Below are 20,894 nucleotides of genomic sequence, written 5' to 3' on the forward strand. Positions count from 1 at the left end.
TCGAGACGGAAAACCAAATATTTTCCGTTGCCTGTTAGGGCTATAAGAAAAACGTAGAAAAATATGAGCACGTCGCTTTCAAATAAAAATATTTGTGCTTTTCTATGAAGGCGAATAAAATAGAAGCAAATTGTGGGAACGTTCGCAGCAGCTTTCGGGGCAAACATAATGGGTTTTGCTCATAAAGGGTATCTAAGGCCAATATTTTCAATTTGGATAACACGCAATATTACAACTGGGAAATATATATTATTAAATATTTAATGTTTCGGTTCATTTTTATACCAGAAGGGTAGCATTTACGTACGTTGCTAGTTTGTAATTCGCAATCACTTCAAAAAGTTGCACAATGGCCGAAAATGTAAATTTTAAAACTTAAAACCAAGCGCATTTGGTTTAACTTTTTCGCATTTCGGCAAACATTGAGTGACTAGCAAAAAGTAGGTTCAATTTCGTGAAGATTATGAATTTCAAAACTGTTTTCGTTTTAATAAAGTTGATAAGTTTCCCAAGCATATTCTTAAAACAAATACAAAAGAAAAAGCCGGCGCACATTTGAGTTACGGGTTTCTGGCTGCAAACATATATGAAAAAATGTCCGATTAGCCAATACATTATGATCAATTTCCGTTTTACCTGGGTTCTTTTAGATTTAATGTTTTCTTCGGGTGAGTCGACGATCCAGGTAAAATCCCAGGAGCCTAAAATTAATAATAAATAAAGCCCAGCAAACATTAATTTGCCATGTAGATATCAATTTTTGGAGCTTACGTATGTATTTCTATTACTAATACGATATGGCTGGCATTGTTTGAATTGTCATTTGATACTAGAAAGGGAGTATCATCAGCATATGTGACCACTGACGGTTAAATCAGCTGGGAATTGTATACACAATATCGATCCTAGGATCGAGCCTAGAAATTGAACTTCTTTTTGCGATATTCGAAATTTAGTTGCATTTTAAAATGTTATAGTTGAGAGTAAGTGGATTTTTGAAGCTTTAATCCAACCGGTCTTACACAAAAATCTTACTAAATAAATAAATGCTTTTGAAAAATATCAATTCGTTCTTGTTCAACCAAGTATTTATTTTGTTAAATTACATTCGTACTGAAATTTTTTACAACCGACTTATTCGATCGATATGCCGAATGTCCGCAATGGCAAGAAACTTCTCTTTTTTGCTTCTAACTTCGACAAAATTGCTAAGATGATAACGAAAATTCTGGTTTTTCTGTCTTGATTTTTTAGGTTGCTATATTTCTTTTCTTTTTTATCTAAACTATATCAATGAAAAATTGGAAAGCATTCAACTTGTATAATAGCATTACATTGGAAGAAATATTTGCTCCAAAAGTAAATTTTTGTTACTCTGGAAATGTAAATAATAAATAACCAGTTTTGTTCGTATTTTTTCACTTCACTTGCTTTAAAACATTAAAACAATTTTTATTTATTGATTTTATTTTCATTTGTTGAACTTCGTTAGGTCCAACTGGAAATCTTCAAAAGCAAAATGTTTATCCGGACAATTCAAAAGTCATCATTTTTAAAACCTTTGTAAAACTGAACTCTAAACGTTTTTATTCGAAAAATGCCAATTTTATAGATGAAGCTCGCTAATAGTATTTGATGACCGCTTTTTCATTTGCCAGACGATTTATCACTGCAGTAATCCGAAATCCGTATTAAACGGCAATTTATAAAGAGCATTCTAATCAAAGGATCGTCATTATAATATGATACATGAGGGCTTGGAACAGGATAAGATTAATGTGATCACAATAAGGGCGTAGTATCAGTATGTATTTCTTATTATCTGCGTCGGCGATGATTATCCAGGCGTAAAATGAGGCCTCAAGGTTTTTTTCTAGTCTACTTTGTCACGTTCTCATTTAAACCTCCGACATAAATTTTATACAGTCGGAGATCATCTTCCACTTGATCATAGCATTGCCAGTCCATTAACATAAGCAAATTTCGTTTTTTAAATTGAATTAGTTTTAATAGAATTATATTTTAAATACTTGACTCCAGATCCCTTAAAGTTATTTCAAAATTAATCATATTTGCCATAATAAAACTAAAATTATGGCCAATATATTGTAAAAGAACTATCAATTAAGAGATACAAAAATAGACAATTTTTTTAACAAAAGTGCGGAAAATTAGCGGGGACCATCAAAAATTTAAAAAATTTGTAAAATCTTATTCAATCACAAGGCAATACTCAATTTTGATATTTTGCTTGTATTAATAGATATTAATAAAGCTTCTTTTAAACATGTAAGATTTAAACATGTGGATAAAAGTGTAGATTTTCGAACCAAAAACTAATTAGTCAACTATTGTGCATTATTTGCGTAATACGTATTGTGCATGACATAAAACATCTATAATATCGCCAATAGTGTTCAGGCAAAAGGTTTTTCCATCTCAAAACCATTCTGACTAGTATTTAAAAGCATTCATATGCAAAGGCCCCAAATAAAAGCGCCGACTTGTTCATGTTATTTTTACGGCTTGAAACAGCAAGATGCATAATGCAAAAGCTCAAGCGAATAAACCAGACAATACAATACCCCAATAGGAATTATCCGAAATGTCTTTCTCGTAGTGTAGTGGGACTGTGTAGAACAAATGTTTATTTTAAATTTAACTAAATGAGAAACATTAGCTTAAGCACAGTTCATAAAATGTCTTTATTGGGAACGTTTAAGGTTTATTTCCGTTCTTTTTGGTTCGTAAATTCGAGCAGCGTTATTTCAAACATGCAATTGGATACTTTTATTATTTTTATTCATCCATTAAACATCGCATTTTTTGACAGTATCAGTCACAGTCGCAGTATCTTATGATTTTTTATTACTGGATTTTCAAGTAGAAGCGTAATTTCCTTTAATGCTCTTTTCACTAAACAATGGCAACTGTTTCATATACACGTACAGCCTTATAATGCGGTTTTCATCAATCATTGTTATTGCCTTTTTGTATACAATGAAGGAGTATTAAAAAAACTTTAAAAAATTAATAAAAGTAATGCTGAATGTTCTAGATCCAACAAAATCTTAATAGACGTTTTTAAATATTATCGGCAATTCCTATATGCAAATAACGAAAGTGATAGTAAAATGCATGTACAAGTAAATAGTTCAGGCGAATAACAACTAAGAACCGCGATTTATTATAGTTACTTATTTCGAGCTTAGAACAAAACATTAAAAAAAAGAACTTTATTAAAAAAGGCAGAAGAAATTAGTTAAGAAATTCAAAGAATGTTTTCTTCCTTTGCAGAACTTGTAGTGTTTTCGCCAATTAGACGTTAGACGTTGGTGCCCTCAAAAGATTTTTCTGGTATCTGCAATTTTTCAATTCAATGTTTGGTGCCTGCTAATGAAACAAACTAAACAACAAATGAAATTTTCAGGCTTAGTAATTGGAGAAATTTGCAGTTTGTCATTCGAACTAAACAGCATTCTGGAACCAAAAAACTGTTCCATAAGCCTCCTATTTCACAACATGCCACTGAATAATCTGAGGAATGACTGTGTAAACCTAAATATCAAAGGAAAACTGAAAGCACCGCATAATTATATTTAGTTTTGGTTTCACTATTTGGCATCGTACAATTGAAAAACGAAATGCGAAAGCTTGGAAAAATGAGCTGGACTTGGATTTGTTGCTGCTTGAAAGTCAAATAAAGAACATGGTTTTTATTTTGCAGAGTAGAGATTCGTAAAACGGAAGCAACCATTAAAATGATTAGTCTGTTTAAGTAGTTGTTTTTGTGTTTGCTAAAGATATTTCATTGAAATCCGAGCGGGTTGCTTGTTTTTGTTCTAATTGCCTTGCGTGGTGGCACACTAAAGTAACTAAGGATATTTTAGGTAGAATCTAGGTCACAATATATGGAATAATATAACCCAGATCGGTTTTCTGCTCTCGGCGTTATCCTCTACTCTACTAATTTTCAAGTTAATGTATTTATCTTCTAAGCGCATTGTGAGGAGCACTTTCAAAAGCGCGAATTCTCCAGGATTATACATATTCCATTTCAGTTCTTCAACTATAATCTCTCTATTTTGGTCGCATTGCCAAAGCCATTCAATATGGTAATTGACAATTAGGGATTTTTTTCCATGCAAACGACACGGATTTTATAAACTGTGAGTTGAAATATCGAGTCTTTAAAATGTTGAACGTTAAAAATCTTTAAAAATGCTTATCAATGCAAATATGGCGACTAATAGAGGCGACCTAATAGAGCATACAACGGCTTAAAAAAAAACAATTTAAAATTGCTAGACACCATTTAGAAGTTGATTTGAAAATTATAGAAAAAGTTTATAATTGTGACTTGTGAAGAAACCTTAAACCCTGCGAAAATAAATGCGTCGTACAAGTAGAACTTTTTAATTTCAAGCTCAAGTCATGTATGGTGTATTTCAGAAACCACGTTTAGTTCATCTTCTACGAGTTTTCGACGTTAGTATCACTCAAAGTGCCACAGAAATGTAGCTTTTTGCAGAAAAGTATGCAATTTGCCACATCTGGAACACATTTTTACACTTGCATTCTGTCCCTTGTATTACTTAGTTCTATAATTTCCATTGTGTTAAAAAATTATTTTTTTGGTGATTTTTTGGGAAATAACTATACTCTTTGCAGTCGCAAAGCACGACAATTAAGTTGGTTTCGATTCAGTTGTTCACTATCTTTAGTAAATAATCAAAATGTAAATTTGTGTGCTCTTTGCTCTATTTAACTGATGATATTCATTAAATTCGCTTGTATTAGACCCAAAAAAGTTGCCTTAACAAAAAATTATCAACGTAAAAATACTCAAACACATTTCGGTCATTTTTACCCATTTTTCGAACTTACGAACGGGAAAATCAACACAGTTTGCGTATGGTTCTTATTTGCTATGGTCTTGATTTTCAGACGCACTAAACATTTTCGTTCACAACCATCAAAACGGCACAACTGAACTCAACGGCAAAAGACTAACACACAAAAGCAATTTTATTTAGTCAATGAACAAACATAATGGGCTTAACAAAAGGGTGGAAACAAGTCAATATCCTGCCACGAGCCGCTGCCAAAATGGAAATTTAAGAACTATTAAAAGTGAAACCGATACTTTAATTGAAGCCACTTAATAAGTTTCATTGTAACCCGAAAATAGAAATGCTAGAAGAAAAACCACCAACTGGCCTAAAAGAATAATCAATATCGAAAATAAAACGAATTAAAAACTATGCAAAAAGTTACGCCGGCTGAAGAAAAACTTATGTTGATCTGTATGTGCTGGAGGATGAGTCGTGACAGACAATATCTATTATATAACTGAAAATACCGGCTATAAATTAAAATAAAATTAATAACTAACAAAAAGGAAATGTATTATGTGTTCTTCCTATTATTCATGAGAATTTTGAGCTTCCTTTAGGAACTCACTTAATTTATCAAATTACTTCTCAGCGAACTTTTTTGCTATACCCGGGAAGTGAACGATATTTCAACAAAGGATTTCACTAAAACCTAACAATGGCTTGTCATATTGCAACTGGAAAAAATTAATATGATATTTCTAAATGTATCATCCAATGTCGCTTCACAAGAGCGAAAATTTGGGAGTTTTTTCGACTAATAAATAGGCAAATATAATAAAACAAGGCCTTTAACGGTTACATAAAGTTCTCGATTAACGTGACCAACTGAAACCGTTGAAATTAAGGTGGGCACATCCGTATCTCCGTCAATCTTCCGGTCTCGACATCTAATGTTGATTTATTTAATATGGCATGTTTCCTCGAAATTCAGCATACATTGAAAAACTGAAAAAGCACACAATTCCGCAAATACCGTGATCTATCGGAGCTCGAACTCTAGTTGTATATGAGTACATTTAAATCAACAATAAATAATGATGTAACTTATAATTTTACCCATCAATTTCTGGAAACGGAAAAGCCCACACTTTGCATAAATTAAACCGCAACTTAAGGATTTTCTGTTCGACAGCTAACACAATTCAGCCGCATTGATATGGTAATTTAATTTATTATGAGTTTAGTCTACACTTCTCCTTATCGAATATTCATATTTTCAACTGCACATTTATTTCTACTGCATATTAATATCACTGTGGTAAACTATGTGGATGGATATACACTAACGAAAAGTAGATAAATTTATATCCAGATTTAAATGTGCTCATCACATCATGATGTTCATCATTTTTGTCAGTTCTATTTTATATTTTCTATACAAGCTTTAAAAAATGTCAGCTTGTCTGAAACTTCATTTCCCAATTCACTCTCCTTGTGTTTTATTTAATTTAATTAATTTAAATAATTATTTCAAATAAAATGTAATTAATTAAATTAAATTTCTATCAGGTAAATTCACTTGCTTGCACCCCAGACGTTTCGAAATTCAATTATTTTCCCAGTTGTTAGTTTAACAAAATATCAGTTTACTACTTTTAAACGATATTTAGTCGCCGGTTTATAAAGCAATGATTTTCATGGCTCACGTCCGAACGGCGTAAATCCAAACATGCAAAGCGCCATTTCACTTAATTGCGAAAAGTAATTAAAACTTTTTTATTCTGCCTGAAAACAAAATCAATTTCAAATGCTTGGCAGAATTTTAAGTTCTCTTTTGCCAGTAATTAAAATCGATGATTGTCTTTTAGGTTGCCATGAAATTGGCAAATTAATGTACTAGTTAACATTTTGTAAGATCATATCTAGTTAATGTGTATTTGTGGCCAATAATATTGATTATGCATTTCAAAAATTAAAATTTCAGTAGAGCTTTTAATTAATTTTATTGATGTCTATATTTTCAGCAATTAGATATTAAGATCACATTCTACTAAAAACGTTAAGAAACTGTATCATCGAAAGCTGAAGGAATTGTTAAGTTCCTCAAAGACTCTGAATTGAAGTGCTCATGAAAGATTCTTCAACAAATTTAATGCTTCTCTCAAGTCTTTTTAAATGCCACTTTTTACCTTGCAAACAGTCAAACGATATTAACCAACTTTAATGTATTGTTTTCTGAAAATAGCTAACTGCTTTAGCACTCAATAGTTCGAAGCCATTAGCAGTTTTCGGTAGCAAGTCGGGTGTTTTGGTGCTCTTAACACTTTCTCTACGTCTTTGATTCTGCTCTTTCTACATCTCGCTTAATTAAATCGCCAGTGCTTTATTGTACTCGCTTGAATAAGAGCAATCAATGTCCTTTAAGAGACGGAATAAAATAAATAAACGAGTCACTTGTTGAGTAAAATACATAAATTACCGAGAAAAGACCGGAGATAAGAGCGTTTTCAACCTATCCAGGGGGAGTTATTTAAACTCCCATAACGGGGTTCTTCCCTAGATATTTCAACTTGATTTTATGTGCACTGCTGGGACGTTTTCGTTTGAAAAAGGTTTTTTGGCAACTAAGCCTTAAATCCTAGAGACAGTTTTCCGGTTGTTTACGACCCAAAACCGCTTTTTATACAGTTGAGTTAAGTCTATTTAAGACGAAAACATCATATTTGCACCTACGAGAATAAAATTCAATATTTGAAGTCGCATTTTATGATCTTTGGTGAGAATATTAAATTGAAATTATGTTACTTAAATGATTCCTACCTTAAGGTTTTAAAGTTCAATTGACTTAGCGCCATTACAAAATCAGATGATATGCACACACACACTGTGAGTAAAACCATATTTAAATATAGCTTTCCCTTGAGATACAGAATAACGTAAAGCTATTTGCACTATTCGCATGAACCTTTCTGCAGGAAGTTTATAATTAAACTAAAGAAACATTTAAACACAATTAAAGCTTACACCAAACCCGCCCAACCGTGCAAAAATAATAGTATGAGATTTAGCGGAAAAGGCACGGGAAATACAAAGAATAATTGGGTATTTCTCACGAGAGACACACAGTAGGTGTGATAAATTTGGTTTAAGGCGTTTTAATCGTTATTATATTTAGCAATTTTGATGTTAATTTTAATATTTTAATAAGAGCACAAGAAACTGTTCAACTCCAAGCTTGATCAGAAAGATTAGCAAAGTCAGGGTATTATAACATCATTGGAATTGTCATGGGTAATTTACGCGGTTTTGTTTTTTATCACTTTCACTTATCTTTGGCAACTGATTTTATGCGGAAACTCTTTAATAGTTAAGCTGATTACCTCTCCAGTTTGCGTCGAAAAAATTTAAATACATTATTAAAATACGTGGTACTTGAATTGTTTCTACATTTACCGTTCTTTGCATTATTTTAAATAATACAGAACAGTGAAAAAAAGTATCTGAAAGAAGTAATTTCCTAATTAATTCCACATTTTCAACTTGCTACCAAACATTAAAAGTACTGCTAATTATCAATTTGTCGATGAAGAAGATGTTTGTTTTCCTTTCAAATTTGGTATTTAAGAACGATTGAAGCTGATGAATAGAGAGATTCGAACAGATGCTCTCTAAAACACGAAAAGTTATTGGTTTCAAATTAAATTAAATACCAGTAATCGTATACACTTGCAGAATTTTTTGTGCAGTTGTATTGTAATTGTTTCTGTTGAAGTATGTGACATTCCAATGTTATTCGGTATTGGCCAAAAGTCTGCAAAAAGTGTTCTAATAAACTTCACAATAACACAGTAAGACGCAAGCAAATAACGGTAGCTTATAGTGGATTATATCTATTTTATGTCACATTCTGCAAAGCATTCTTCGACTTGAAAGATATATAGATAAGAGCAAGGCTGAAAATGTGATAGAGGAAACTGGAAAATAAAGAAACTTATTACTAACATGTAATAAGCATAATACTTATGTTTTATTTATATTTTAAAATTGCTGAATCTCTACCTACTGCAAAAAAACCACTTCGCTGTTAAACTTACTGCATCCCTTAGGGAATACAAGTAAAATCAGAAAAATTTGCTTTTTATGTTAACAACATTTCAGTCGCACGAAAACAGTAATTCAAGATAAAACTATTCACAGAAAAAGCGCAAAACCAGCCGCAATACAATTATCTCATTTTACATAATTCAAAGTGTTTTTATACCAAGCGTTTTAAAAGCAAATCTAGGACGTAATTTCTCTTGTGCTTTAATAGAATCATGTAAATTTGATGGGTTATCAAAAACATGATAAAACAGTTAGTTCATATTTTAAAGTTCCAAGTCATGAATAAAGCCAAGGCATTTAATCTCACGTACTCATATGAAGGAAATTAGCCAACACATTCACGTGCCCAGACCTATGTTCCGCTTGTTTCGAATCGTGTTACGTGTTACATTTTTTATATCAAACTATGGCGGCGAAACTATAATTTGATTGTAACCGTACTTCTTTACACAACATATAAATTAAATGAATGAAAGCCATAAATGGAGTCGCACAGCAAAGTTGACTAAACATTATAGGTGAATTACATTACTTACTTACAGCATTTTTACAACTAACAGAATTACACGTTTGATTAAACAAAAAATAATATAAATAATAAATATGATAATTGAAATTCAAAACCGCACAGATACACGAACCTTATAATTATTTGAATATGTTTAATGATTGAATAATATTTGGATGTTTAGATCATTAAAAGAAGGCATTTGAGTAGAAGAACCGTAGTAGCCCGGAGTGTGTTTAAAAAGCTTAACTTTTTAAGACCGTTTTGCACGAAATCATGTTTTAGCAAGCTTTAATTAACTTTATTATTTTTGTTGTACGCAACAACTTTATGTTTTTAAGTGAACACATAAAGTAGCATGTATTTTTAACACATTTTTACTTAGACAAGTCTAATTCTTATGCCTGATGTTCACATGGACGGATTATTTGAGGAACATTAAATTAGTTTGATACCTACATTTACTCGTTGCAATGATCGATATTATTTTTTGTATTTTTATTTCATCAGTTCTATATTTTAAATTTAATAGTCGGTAATAGGCTTTTAGGCAAGATGCTAATGGATGGGGTTTCCACATCCAGACAATGGTGGCCTCTAATTTAAAGTTTATAATTTTTCTGATCGGGGATTTTTTTAAAGCACTCGAAACTCAGATAATTTCGATTTGCCAGCCGCGAAGAGGAAAGTTTTTTTGATAAACCTGTCTAAAAAAATTGTTGCTTGCTCCAGGTTGGTCTTAAAAATTATTTGACAATGGCTCATCATAAAAGTTTTCGTCAGGTTCAATTAAAAGTTTGTCTTTTGCTGGAAAACCAGCCTACAGTTGGTTACGAATAAAATCTGGTCAATATCTACACACTTTGGCTAAAAATAAACATTTCACCCACCTAGTTGCTCTAAATTGGATGTAAGAATTTTTTGAAAATGGCTCAACTTGAAAGCCTTGATCAGGTCCAGCCTGGCCGTAGGATTGTTAATTCCTGTAAAATAATTCTGCAATTTATTTAGACAGAAATTTTGAAGTTTTCTAGGGCTCGATCATGGTTCGAACTGAACAATTTTCTTGTTGTGTAGTTGCTCCATATTGAACGCGAGTAATTTTTGAAAATGACTAAACTTAAAAGTTCGGGTCAGGTTCAACTTTAAGTTTGTTAGTTACTGTATAATCAGCCTGCAGTTCGTTTTTTGTAGCAACTTAGCACTCGATGAAACATGATTGTGTACAAAACGGTCTTAAAGCGTCGTCTAGTACGTAGACATTTCCAAACATGAGTTCTTCTCCTCAAATATCTGCTATTTATCTTCTGAACACTCCATAAATGTTTGATCCCACAGTTTAGAAATGTGCAAAACTCATGAACTGATATAAAACTTTTAATTTACTTTTTTGTAGTATCTGACAAAATATTATCTTGATCCCTGGTTAAATAATTACAAGAGTTAACTTCATTTTACGTCAACCTGTTGCCAGACAAACTAATCGTATTTCACAACAAAATTAAAGTTGGATAGTCTGCCAAGTTTCTTTCCCATCAACTACTCTAAAGTTTAAAGTAATCATTTTGAGTATAATCCAATTTAGCTTAAAATCTCGTTTACAATGTAAAACGGAAATTTAGATGATCGATTTTATTCTGGAATTTTGCAATTGAACATTGAAAATTTCACTATAGCACAGTTAAAAGAAAAATATAAGTTTGATTCTTTGAAAAAGTTGGATTTCTGTATCGGCAGGTTCCGATCAACTGATAAATCATAAGATTAGAAGACTATAACAAAATCAAGCAACAAGGGACGTGCTGAAAAACGCAATAGAAAAATTAATCCCGCCATCAATCATACAAAATCGCATTCCCAATAAGCAACCATTCAAAAACATTTTAAGTTCCAAATTGATAAATGCAATGAATTGAGACACAGATATTACTTTTGACACCGATTGCATGACTCAAATGAATAACGATTGAACATGTATTTAAATGAACCTTATTATATATGGTTGCACAATATTATCGAGTCTGGTTTTGTTTATAATTTATAGCCTGCAGATATTGCATATGTATTCTTGGGAAAGTTACAACGATTAGTATCTGCATTAAATTTTCCTTGCCTGCATAATTGTTGTAAGTTGCACTTCAGGCAAAACAAATACGAGAATTCAACATGTTCGCTAGTGAACAATGAGTTCTTGGTTTTAACTATGGAGAATTGAAATGAAACAAGAAATTTAATTGTTAATTTTGTAAAATGTGGTGGTATTGTTTTACGCATAGAAGACTTCAGCAGTTTGAAGTAAATCATTTTTAGAACAAAAATGTTGTTTAAATGAAACAAGAGTGGCCTAATTGAACTGGTGTTTGGACTTTTTGGAATGGAATAATCTATATAATAAAATACAATTGTTTGCTGATTTGGCCAAAATACATTATTTTTTGAACAAATACGTTGGATCGCGAGAATTTATTTTTTATTGTGAATCTAAGTTCACTATGTAATTGAGTGCAAATTTGCTATTGGAAAACTTTATGAAATACTCTTGAAAACTGCTAGTTTTATGAAATACAGGAATTTTCTGCCGATGTGAACCTAAAATTAATATATTTTAAATTCAGATTGTTACCGATAAGCAAAATAACTAATAAGTAAAAAGTGGTACGAATTTGAACAGTTCCTAAAATCTGTATATTTGCCAACAATTTCGTCAAATTTGGATACGATACTGCGAATAATCTAAGTATGGCACGTTTAATGCGGTAAAATGCCGTAAACAGATAAATAAGGTCTTTCTACTTTGCTATCCCGTATCTTAAAAACAAATTTATAACATTCAATAACGAAACCTTAAAATGTCAAAAATGTTAAAAAATAAATAAAGTATTCGTTGTTATCCAGTACCTTAAAGCCTGATTTTTCTGAATATTCGTCCAAACTTCAACAGTTCTCAATTAAATAGAATGTAAAATATTTTCAAAGCTGTTTATTAGTACAAGTATTTTATTGAAATTTGTGAAGAAAGGAATAACGTGAAGTACAGCTGGAGCAGAAAATGCTGAATTGGTTAAGAACAATCTGATAAACCTAATTTGAGATGTTATCAGAGTTACAACAGTCAGTTCTTCTCCTATTCATTTTTCTGTTTCTTTAACTTTACCTATTTTTTCATAGCGGAGTTTCAAAAATGTTTATTTGTAAGTTATTCTATTGCTTCTTTGCTATAGGTTTCAGTGCTTTGCTATGTGTTACATATAAGCTTGATTACGCTTAAAAAACTCACTAAGAACATTTATTTTCCGGCGTCTTTTGTTCTTAATTCCAGATATTAATCAAATAAGTTTGTTCTACCAAAACTTTAAACTTTTTGACAATGCTGATTATGAGTATCTATAAATATCTGAGGCAGTCAGAAAACATTTATAAATTTTATTTAAATGAAATTTGAAGGAAATGCATGTAAAAACATGTCAGGAATGAAAAACAGAACATCGCAGAAAAAAGTCCCAGTATTTGAGTTGCTGATGCAAGAATTTGTCTTCTGCCAAAGTTCTCGCATACATTGAACAAATCTTAGCGTAAATGTAAATTAATTTCAAAATTGCTTTATGCTGAAAGTGCATGAATCGCGCCGTCACAGAAATATATTTAAAAATTAAAATGTCCTTTAAGAAATCTGTGTTTCGCTCACATACAAACTATTTAATATACTTATTATACTGCAGTTTAAGTAAAGCTATTACTATTAGCTACTTCTAGATGAAAAAATGTGTAAAAAACTGATTTTTTACTCGTGGCAACTTTTAGACGAGAAATTTTAAACAGAAATCAATCATTTGATATATCTAGCAATATCAGAAATCAGGTACTCATCACATGGCAGATATATCTAATAAATTTTCCATGAATCTGCATAGGGACATAAATCCAAACAGCACAATATGTGATACATAGTAGAGTCAAATAATATATTCGGAACATGTTACATAAAGCATTATGCGTCGGTTGTCACCTCTATATCACTTTGGAAGTCTGCAAATGCTTAGGGTCGGGAACATGTCACAAACGAAATATTGCCTGGTGCATTTAATAGAATTTAAGTCCTCGGTTTGGTCGTAAATACAATTCTATATTATCATGCAATCATGTGGATCTATTTGATAGCGACATATATCTACAGACGACTTTTAAGCCTTCAAAAAAAATGGTTTGCCAGTTTCAACTCAAACAGTGGTCATTTTTGGAGTAAAGTGTAATGTCTTCAAAATGTAATCGAAGAGCCACTTGCTAAAATCATTTTCAGTAAGACCGAACGTCACAAAAATTAGTTTTTTCAAAACATTTGTTAAAGGTATCAAGCACTGTTAAAAGACTTTCCTTTCATAAGCAACTTTGATAGCGTTAGTTAAACATTCTAAAAACTTGTTAATTTATTAGAAAAATTCGTCTTTGTAAGTTGTAAGGCTTGGTACATAAAATATTCAATGAAATGTAATCAATACTGTTTCTTGGACGTTATAAAGTACAGGATTTTCCACTTAAATATATTGACGAAATCCGTGTTTTGTGTGACCAATTATTTCGGTGCTTTGGAAGTATTAGCGCTTTAATTATATAATTTGTTTTTACATAATAGTGTATAAGTTTGATTGCAATTATAATTATTTAAAAAAGGGTTCAAAATGATTGGCATTTGCAGAAAAAATTGTCGTAATTGTGGAAATCTTCTGTATAGCTCAGAAATATATTATTGAGTTATCCTATGTTCAATAAAACATTTTAGAGTCAATGTTGCGTTTGATCGTAAGAAAACATCTTACTTTGGCACAAAATTCTCCATTCTCTGTACCTACACATATTAATTTAGCTTATCATTTGCTGCATCCTGTTCGACTTTGTATTCATTATTAATGCTAATCGAACGAAAAAAGGAAGCCAACTAAAATAGATTGCATTGTAGGATTACACATGTTTGCGCCCTAACTGTTTATATTAACAATACACAAAAGTCCATTGTTTGCCTAGACTACTACTGTTTTTATGTATCTGACTATTATTGTTTCACGATACGCAAACATCCAGAATACAAATGCGAGCCAATCAAAGAACGTTACCCTTTGTTTTTCGTGCTGCGAATGTAATCGCTGCTCGCGAAATGCTTAACATTTTTTAGTTTTTGAAGATAAATTAATTCTGGAATTGATAGTGGTTAGTTTAATCTCAAACCAACCAAGTGCAGTAAAATTAAAGTACCCATTAACAATAAGTAGCGTAGAAATATGTTTCTGCAGATTTTTAGAATTGAAAATGAAATGAGATGAATGATGAGTGTATGAAATTTCAACATAAAACAGTCGATGTAGAATATAGTGAAAAAATTCAAAACAAACAGGTTTTAGAACAATAAATTGCAAACTACACAACAACTTTTTTCCATAGTTAAAGATATTTTTGATTACATTTTGTTTACAAATGAAAGAAGTTGGGTTTCTTTCATTGCGGGTTATATTTATCAAATAATGTACACACAGTATCGGAAAATACGCCTCAACAAGAACAAAACATAAAAAAAAATGGTTTAGTTCGAATTTGGGCAAGCAAGGGCAGGTTCGCACCAACGAATTATTTTTCAAATCTGTTCGTTTTTTTTCATACGCGCAGTTGATAAGCGTTTCTTTTTGGAATCTAGGAAACATTTGAATCCACACCTGCTTTGCCTCTGGTTGCAACAATTCAATACCTCATTGAGAAAAAAAACAGATTAATTTATTTTACTATCTTCCCCGCTTGAAGAATTATATAGTTTTTTGAGAAAGAATGAGCCATTTTTAAGAAACATAACATACACAAGAATATGTCTTTGTTGTAAGAACCCAACAGTTCTCATTTTTTCCATGTTCATGTCTTGAAACCTTTGACTACCGCATATTCTAATATGAAATTGTTTTAATTTTTTTCAGACTATTTAATTTTGATTCATATTATTAACGTTTTTTACTTACTGTATTCTGTATCGAACATTACTTTTTTGAATTTGGTGATAAAATTAAGCTCTCAAATGTGTTGTATTTTTGCTATTTTCTAATTATGTTATGCAGCAATCAGTCTATAAAATTCTAATAATAAGCAGCTTCAACTAATATTTTCCTATGGCCAAATGAAGGGGTTGGAACCAACCATTTGCATTTTTCTTTGAAGTAAATGCAGTCAACTGGTTTTCTTGTTTTCAAGTGCAAGGAAAACCCTTTCATATGTATGTTTGAAATGAAAGCATAGTATCTCGAGTGACGACTTAAATTTGGTGTATAAGAACAAGGATAAAATATAGTTAGCTAAATTCCTTTTACTTATGCAAGTTTATTAAGGATCTATCTGAATAAATTTAACAGCTAATACTCTAAAGCGACTTGGCATGGCCAGAATGAAAACAAAAATAAAAAATGTTTRGAAGCAGTGGTTAAAGTGAACATCGTAATTTTTCGTAAGATCGTAAGACCCTAAAAAAATTAACAAGYTTATTTTCGCCACGAAATATCTGTTTTTCATATTTTCCTTTAARCCAAGCATGATCATTACTTTTCTTTTAATTACATCTGAGAAATGTTTTATTTTCTAAAGCGAAAGCCAAATTTTAGCATAGAATTCGATGACAATTTTTTTGTTATTTATATTTTTTACGTTTTTTACAATTAACATTTACATTCGAACAATTAACCACGACTATAAATAGTTGCAAGATGATTCAGAAAATTTTAATAGAATTATCTATCTACAAGAAAAATCAAACTACCAAAATCATTGAAAACGCAAATAACGCTTCTTTCTTGGCTATTTTGCTCCTATTTGTTCCGTTTTATTTTAGTTTTATAATATTATTAATTAATATCAATAAGATACAAGTGAGTTTTTAAGTACAATTAAAAAATTGTTAACGCGGTTTTGGGTTTTGTAGTTAAATATGTTTGAATAACTCGAACAGAACTTAACAGAACCACAAAATATTAATTGAACATTTTCCACCCATATTCTAGTAATAAGCTTTAGACTTTAAACTCGATTTTCTGCATTATTCATTTCTATATTCTTTCATTTTSAAAACCAAATTTGTAYCTTTTTGCTTSTAACCGCTTCAAATGAAAATGTCTATTAGAGAACTTTAGCAAATGCTGCAGTTTCAGRATAAACATAATCCCAAGTACCTWATTCTAGTCACTTATTATACAGGTTTATTCAAATGTCCCGCATAAAATACACATCTTTTTTATGAACTATATTAMTTACTGTTCAACTTTTASGTTTARCATTCATACTTGCACTTGTACTTTATTTGCAACTTTTTCAGACGCAGTTACCCCATTTTTATGGCAATTTAGGCCTTAAAAACTGCGGTTGCAACGTTTTAAAAAATCGTTCGTTAAAAATTGTATGGCATTATACATAAATTGTATGACATTATATGGATATTTGCATAGCTTTGTATAGTTCAACTAATAARTACTTACAGGTCAGAAGCCTTGAATAAAATGAGAATATTTTAAAAAGCGACTTGAAATTTCATGTCATTTACTAAGTAAAATGTAATGTAATAACMGTAGAAAATGGGCCCAAGTTAAATTGAATGTAATATTTCCAGTAATCGACTGCGAAACACATTTGGGCAKYTACTATCTCGCATATAGCTTACAAAACGAACTGTAATTATATAGCAATTAGCTATTTCTCATAGTTACCTAAAATTAACTAAATGTTTCACGCAATTAATTCCGTTTCTTTTTGTGTTGGTATTTTTCTATCATAAACTGAACTGCTTGATGATTTTTCAAAGGAAGTTATTGAACATTATATTTGAACCCTGAAGCAGCAAAAAAATTTTGAAACCCACTCTATTTTCTGGTGTTATAAAACCCGAGTTTTGAAATACTTCTCATTCATATTAATAAAATTGAATGGAACAGAATATAATACTTTTAAGCTGCAAATAACAGCACACACTCTACAGTAGCATGGTATTTTTAAGCGATTTGGACAATTTCCAATAAGCCTAACTTCAAATTGTATACATTGAATCAAATATTGAATAAACCACACCATTTGCGCACGGTATTGAACTCAAATATATGCAGCGAATAAATTTATAAGGTGTTTCAGTTCTGTCCCCACAAAAGCTGTTTCAGGCTGAAATAATGCTACAATCAATTTTATCTGTGTTCATTTGATATGAAAATATCCAATTATTGCATATTGTACGGAGAATGGTAATATAAATATTAAAATTGTTCCCAGTTTCGCAAAGCTAATAGCAACTTGGCCGACATGTAAAAACACTTGGCTGAAACGTTCCAGATATTATTGTTATTTTAGGAGTTTGTTTATACGGAAAATGATTGATCGCTTAATTTTAGTTTGCAATATATATTTTCAATTTAGGCGGGCAAATCGATGTTTTGTGAAATATAAAGCAGTTTTATTTATTTGGCATCAATCCTTATACTTTAATATCTTATAAGAGATGCAAGTGAGTTTCTAAACCATAAACATGTCGTCCATGTGAGAGGAGAAACATTTGGTGGTAATAAAACCGCATATTTTTTATTTTGAGTGTTTTACTGCATTGGATCCACTTAATCCATGTCGCTTAGAATTCGTAGAATTCGAACATCGAAATATCCAAAAAAAATATAAGATTGGCACTGAAGATCAAATCAAATTAAAATGCTTTATTGCCCCAGAAAATCTGAAATATGTTTTATGGACAAAGCAAATGCCACATAAGGACATAGAGAAAAGAACAAAAACAACAAATAGGGCATGACGCCACCGTTTCGGTCATATCTTGGGAACAAGTTAAGCTACCAAGCGTGTTTCTATATAACTGCAGAGAAAATTAAACAGGTAGACATCACTTAGAAAATATTCGCTATTTTACAGGCCAAAGGTGAACTCTTCACATCATTTTAGTTCTACGGGGAGTTGGAACAATAGGGGCACCAGATCAAACATAACGCTGTCTTTTTAGTCATAACACAAGAACCATTTGAGCTACAGCGCTCGAGTTCTGAGTAATGGAAAGAGAATTAACGAGTTGCCAACTAAAACATTAGTTTGGAATATTGAAGAACTTGAATTTTGAAGATTGAAAATAAGACCATCGTTTCACATCTCCATCTTACTAGTATTGTCCAAAAAATGCATGTTTTGTAAATCAAACTATATGAGAGCGTTTTGGTATATCAAATATTCGGAATAACAATGACCTGGAGTTCAGGTTCTTTTGCAATTTGTCGTAGCGGAAATAACGCTTTAAACGCGCAAAATTCCCGTTTGAAGCATTATTATCAATATAAGTTTTAAAATGTACTGTTATTAAGTGTTATTAAACGCTCATTGTTGGTATTTTAGTAGTAAAAACACATGTTCAACGAACTGGAAGATGATTGCGGTACAAATTTCAAGAAAAGCCTGCTTGGTGTTACTTTTGGGTCAACTTGTGTTATTTTGAAAAAAAATATATTAAAGTACAGAATTTAATTACAGATCTTTGAACATAAATGACAAAACATATTTGATTTTTTCATTTCGTTTTTAACATACAATTTTCTCCTGTTCTTTAGGCCATATTGCTCATAACTTAAATCCTGTATACGTTTCGGCAGCAATCGGTTTTAAACATTTTCCTTCATTCCCCCATTAGACGAAATAAATTAAATTGAAATAAAAATAAAGTCGAACCGATTTATAAAATGGAAGCCCGAGCAACAACCCCGTTCTCCACCTTAAATTATTCCATTCTTACAGATTGCATAACATTTTGCCTTTTTCTTTAAATGGTCCTTTTCGAGACAGCTTAATATGACGACTTTTCTTATTCCATATAATTCTGCGAGATTTTTGCAATGGAAACTGTCGGGTCGAGTAATGTTCTCACTGAAATTCACAGGCTTTAACCAGTGGGTTCTTCGCCGGGGCGTTTTTCTACTACGAGCAGTTGATATCATCAGAGGTCTCATCAATCGATTGGAGACTAATCTAGATTGACGCACGCAAACATTGCTACTTGCGAATTAAGGTACGATTTATTTTCATTAAATTCACCAAATGCTAAGTTTGGCTGAGGGTCTGACTTCTTGAAACGGACACTATTCGCTAATCCATATTTCAATATTTCGTTAAAATAATCGAGTTGTTAATTTTAGCCTCAGTTCCTATTTAAGTAAGTACATTTGTTAGTCAAAATTGCGGAATTAGCTTCCAATAAAAAATTAAGATCGATATAAAAGAAGAATAGAAACTATATTTATTCTCAAAATAAGGCGTATACACTTAAGTTGTGTCGGTTCATTTTGGTCAGTCTGGGAGAAAATTTTCCACTAGAGTACGTGCAATGCTAATTGTTCTAATAAACATAGAAAATCTGATGTCGTTGCGACCTATTCAGTTTTGCTACCCATCTATTAGCCTCTCGCCACTCACTTCCAGGACGAAAAAAAATCGACATCTTACACGAGGTCCAAAAGGAAAACAACTTTACTAATTCAAAAAATTGGAAATTATTAGCGCGAAACAATATCCGAACTTCATCTGTGAAAATCTTGTTCAACTATGAGCTCTAATTAATTTTCTACAACCTAATCATTAAAGACGACGTTTTGACCTAAATTTAAAAATTTGAAAAGCGCTAAATCCGATTAGTTTCGAGTTATTTATTGTGTTTAATTTTGTCAATGTTCATCTCTTCAGCACACCCTGTACATTTTAAGATATTACGAGAGTAGTAGAATTTCTATAATATGCTGTGATTGGCACAAGCTTGACTTCTTTATATCTTAGATATGTTTTCAGTGAGAATCAAATATTCGCTTACCTTCATCAATTTCCCCTTCATGAGTGGCACTGCATTCCCGACACACTGCACCTCGTTGTTGGCCTCTGGCTACTGCCATGAGTTCCATGTCTTTGTAGCCCTCAGGAGGACTCAAAGTGACCGCATCCACAAACTCCATTGGAGGAGCAAATTTCGGGCTTTGCGGTGTCGGTTCCATGCCGCCCTCATACTGACAATTACAGTTCGGTTCACAACACGTAAGTCTGACCATCTCATGCTGTTGGCACGTGCAGACACCATCATCGTCATCGTCATCGAGTTCACAGTCTTCGCGAATCAGTATGATGTAGTCCGCATCGAAAAATTCGTTTTTCTTTTCGTTAAACACGACGCGGTTCGATTTTCTGCCATTCAGATGGCCCGGTTTCTTAAGGAGAGATTTCAAGTTCTCCCTGTCGGGATTGTGCTTGTTGCGCTCCAGGGACTCGTTCACCATCGCAATTCCGTCTCCTCTCATTCTTCTGAAAAAATAATGAAACGTGGTTTAGAAAAATCAAGAACAGTTAGCACAAACTGGCAAAATTGTATACAATGTATATCTGAAACTTTCAAAATTACTTTGTGAGAA

The 20,894-nt window shown here is 31.7% G+C and overlaps 1 protein-coding gene across 1 annotated transcript in view; it reads right to left on the minus strand.

Moving 5' to 3' along the window:
* LOC109543645 overlaps positions 1-20,894 on the minus strand; it is a gene marked incomplete in the record, with an annotated part of 106,667 nt that overhangs the window by 72,148 nt on the left and 13,625 nt on the right. The window contains 1 exon segment of the mRNA XM_048664930.1: positions 20,306-20,787. Within this exon segment, the coding sequence (XP_048520887.1) occupies positions 20,306-20,787 (482 nt within the window).

This window comes from Dendroctonus ponderosae, unplaced genomic scaffold, assembly GCF_020466585.1.
Source record: "Dendroctonus ponderosae isolate FM_Combo_2020 unplaced genomic scaffold, Dpon_F_20191213v2 Dpon_F_20191213_3, whole genome shotgun sequence".
In the NCBI taxonomy this organism is placed as follows: Eukaryota; Metazoa; Arthropoda; class Insecta; order Coleoptera; family Curculionidae; genus Dendroctonus; species Dendroctonus ponderosae.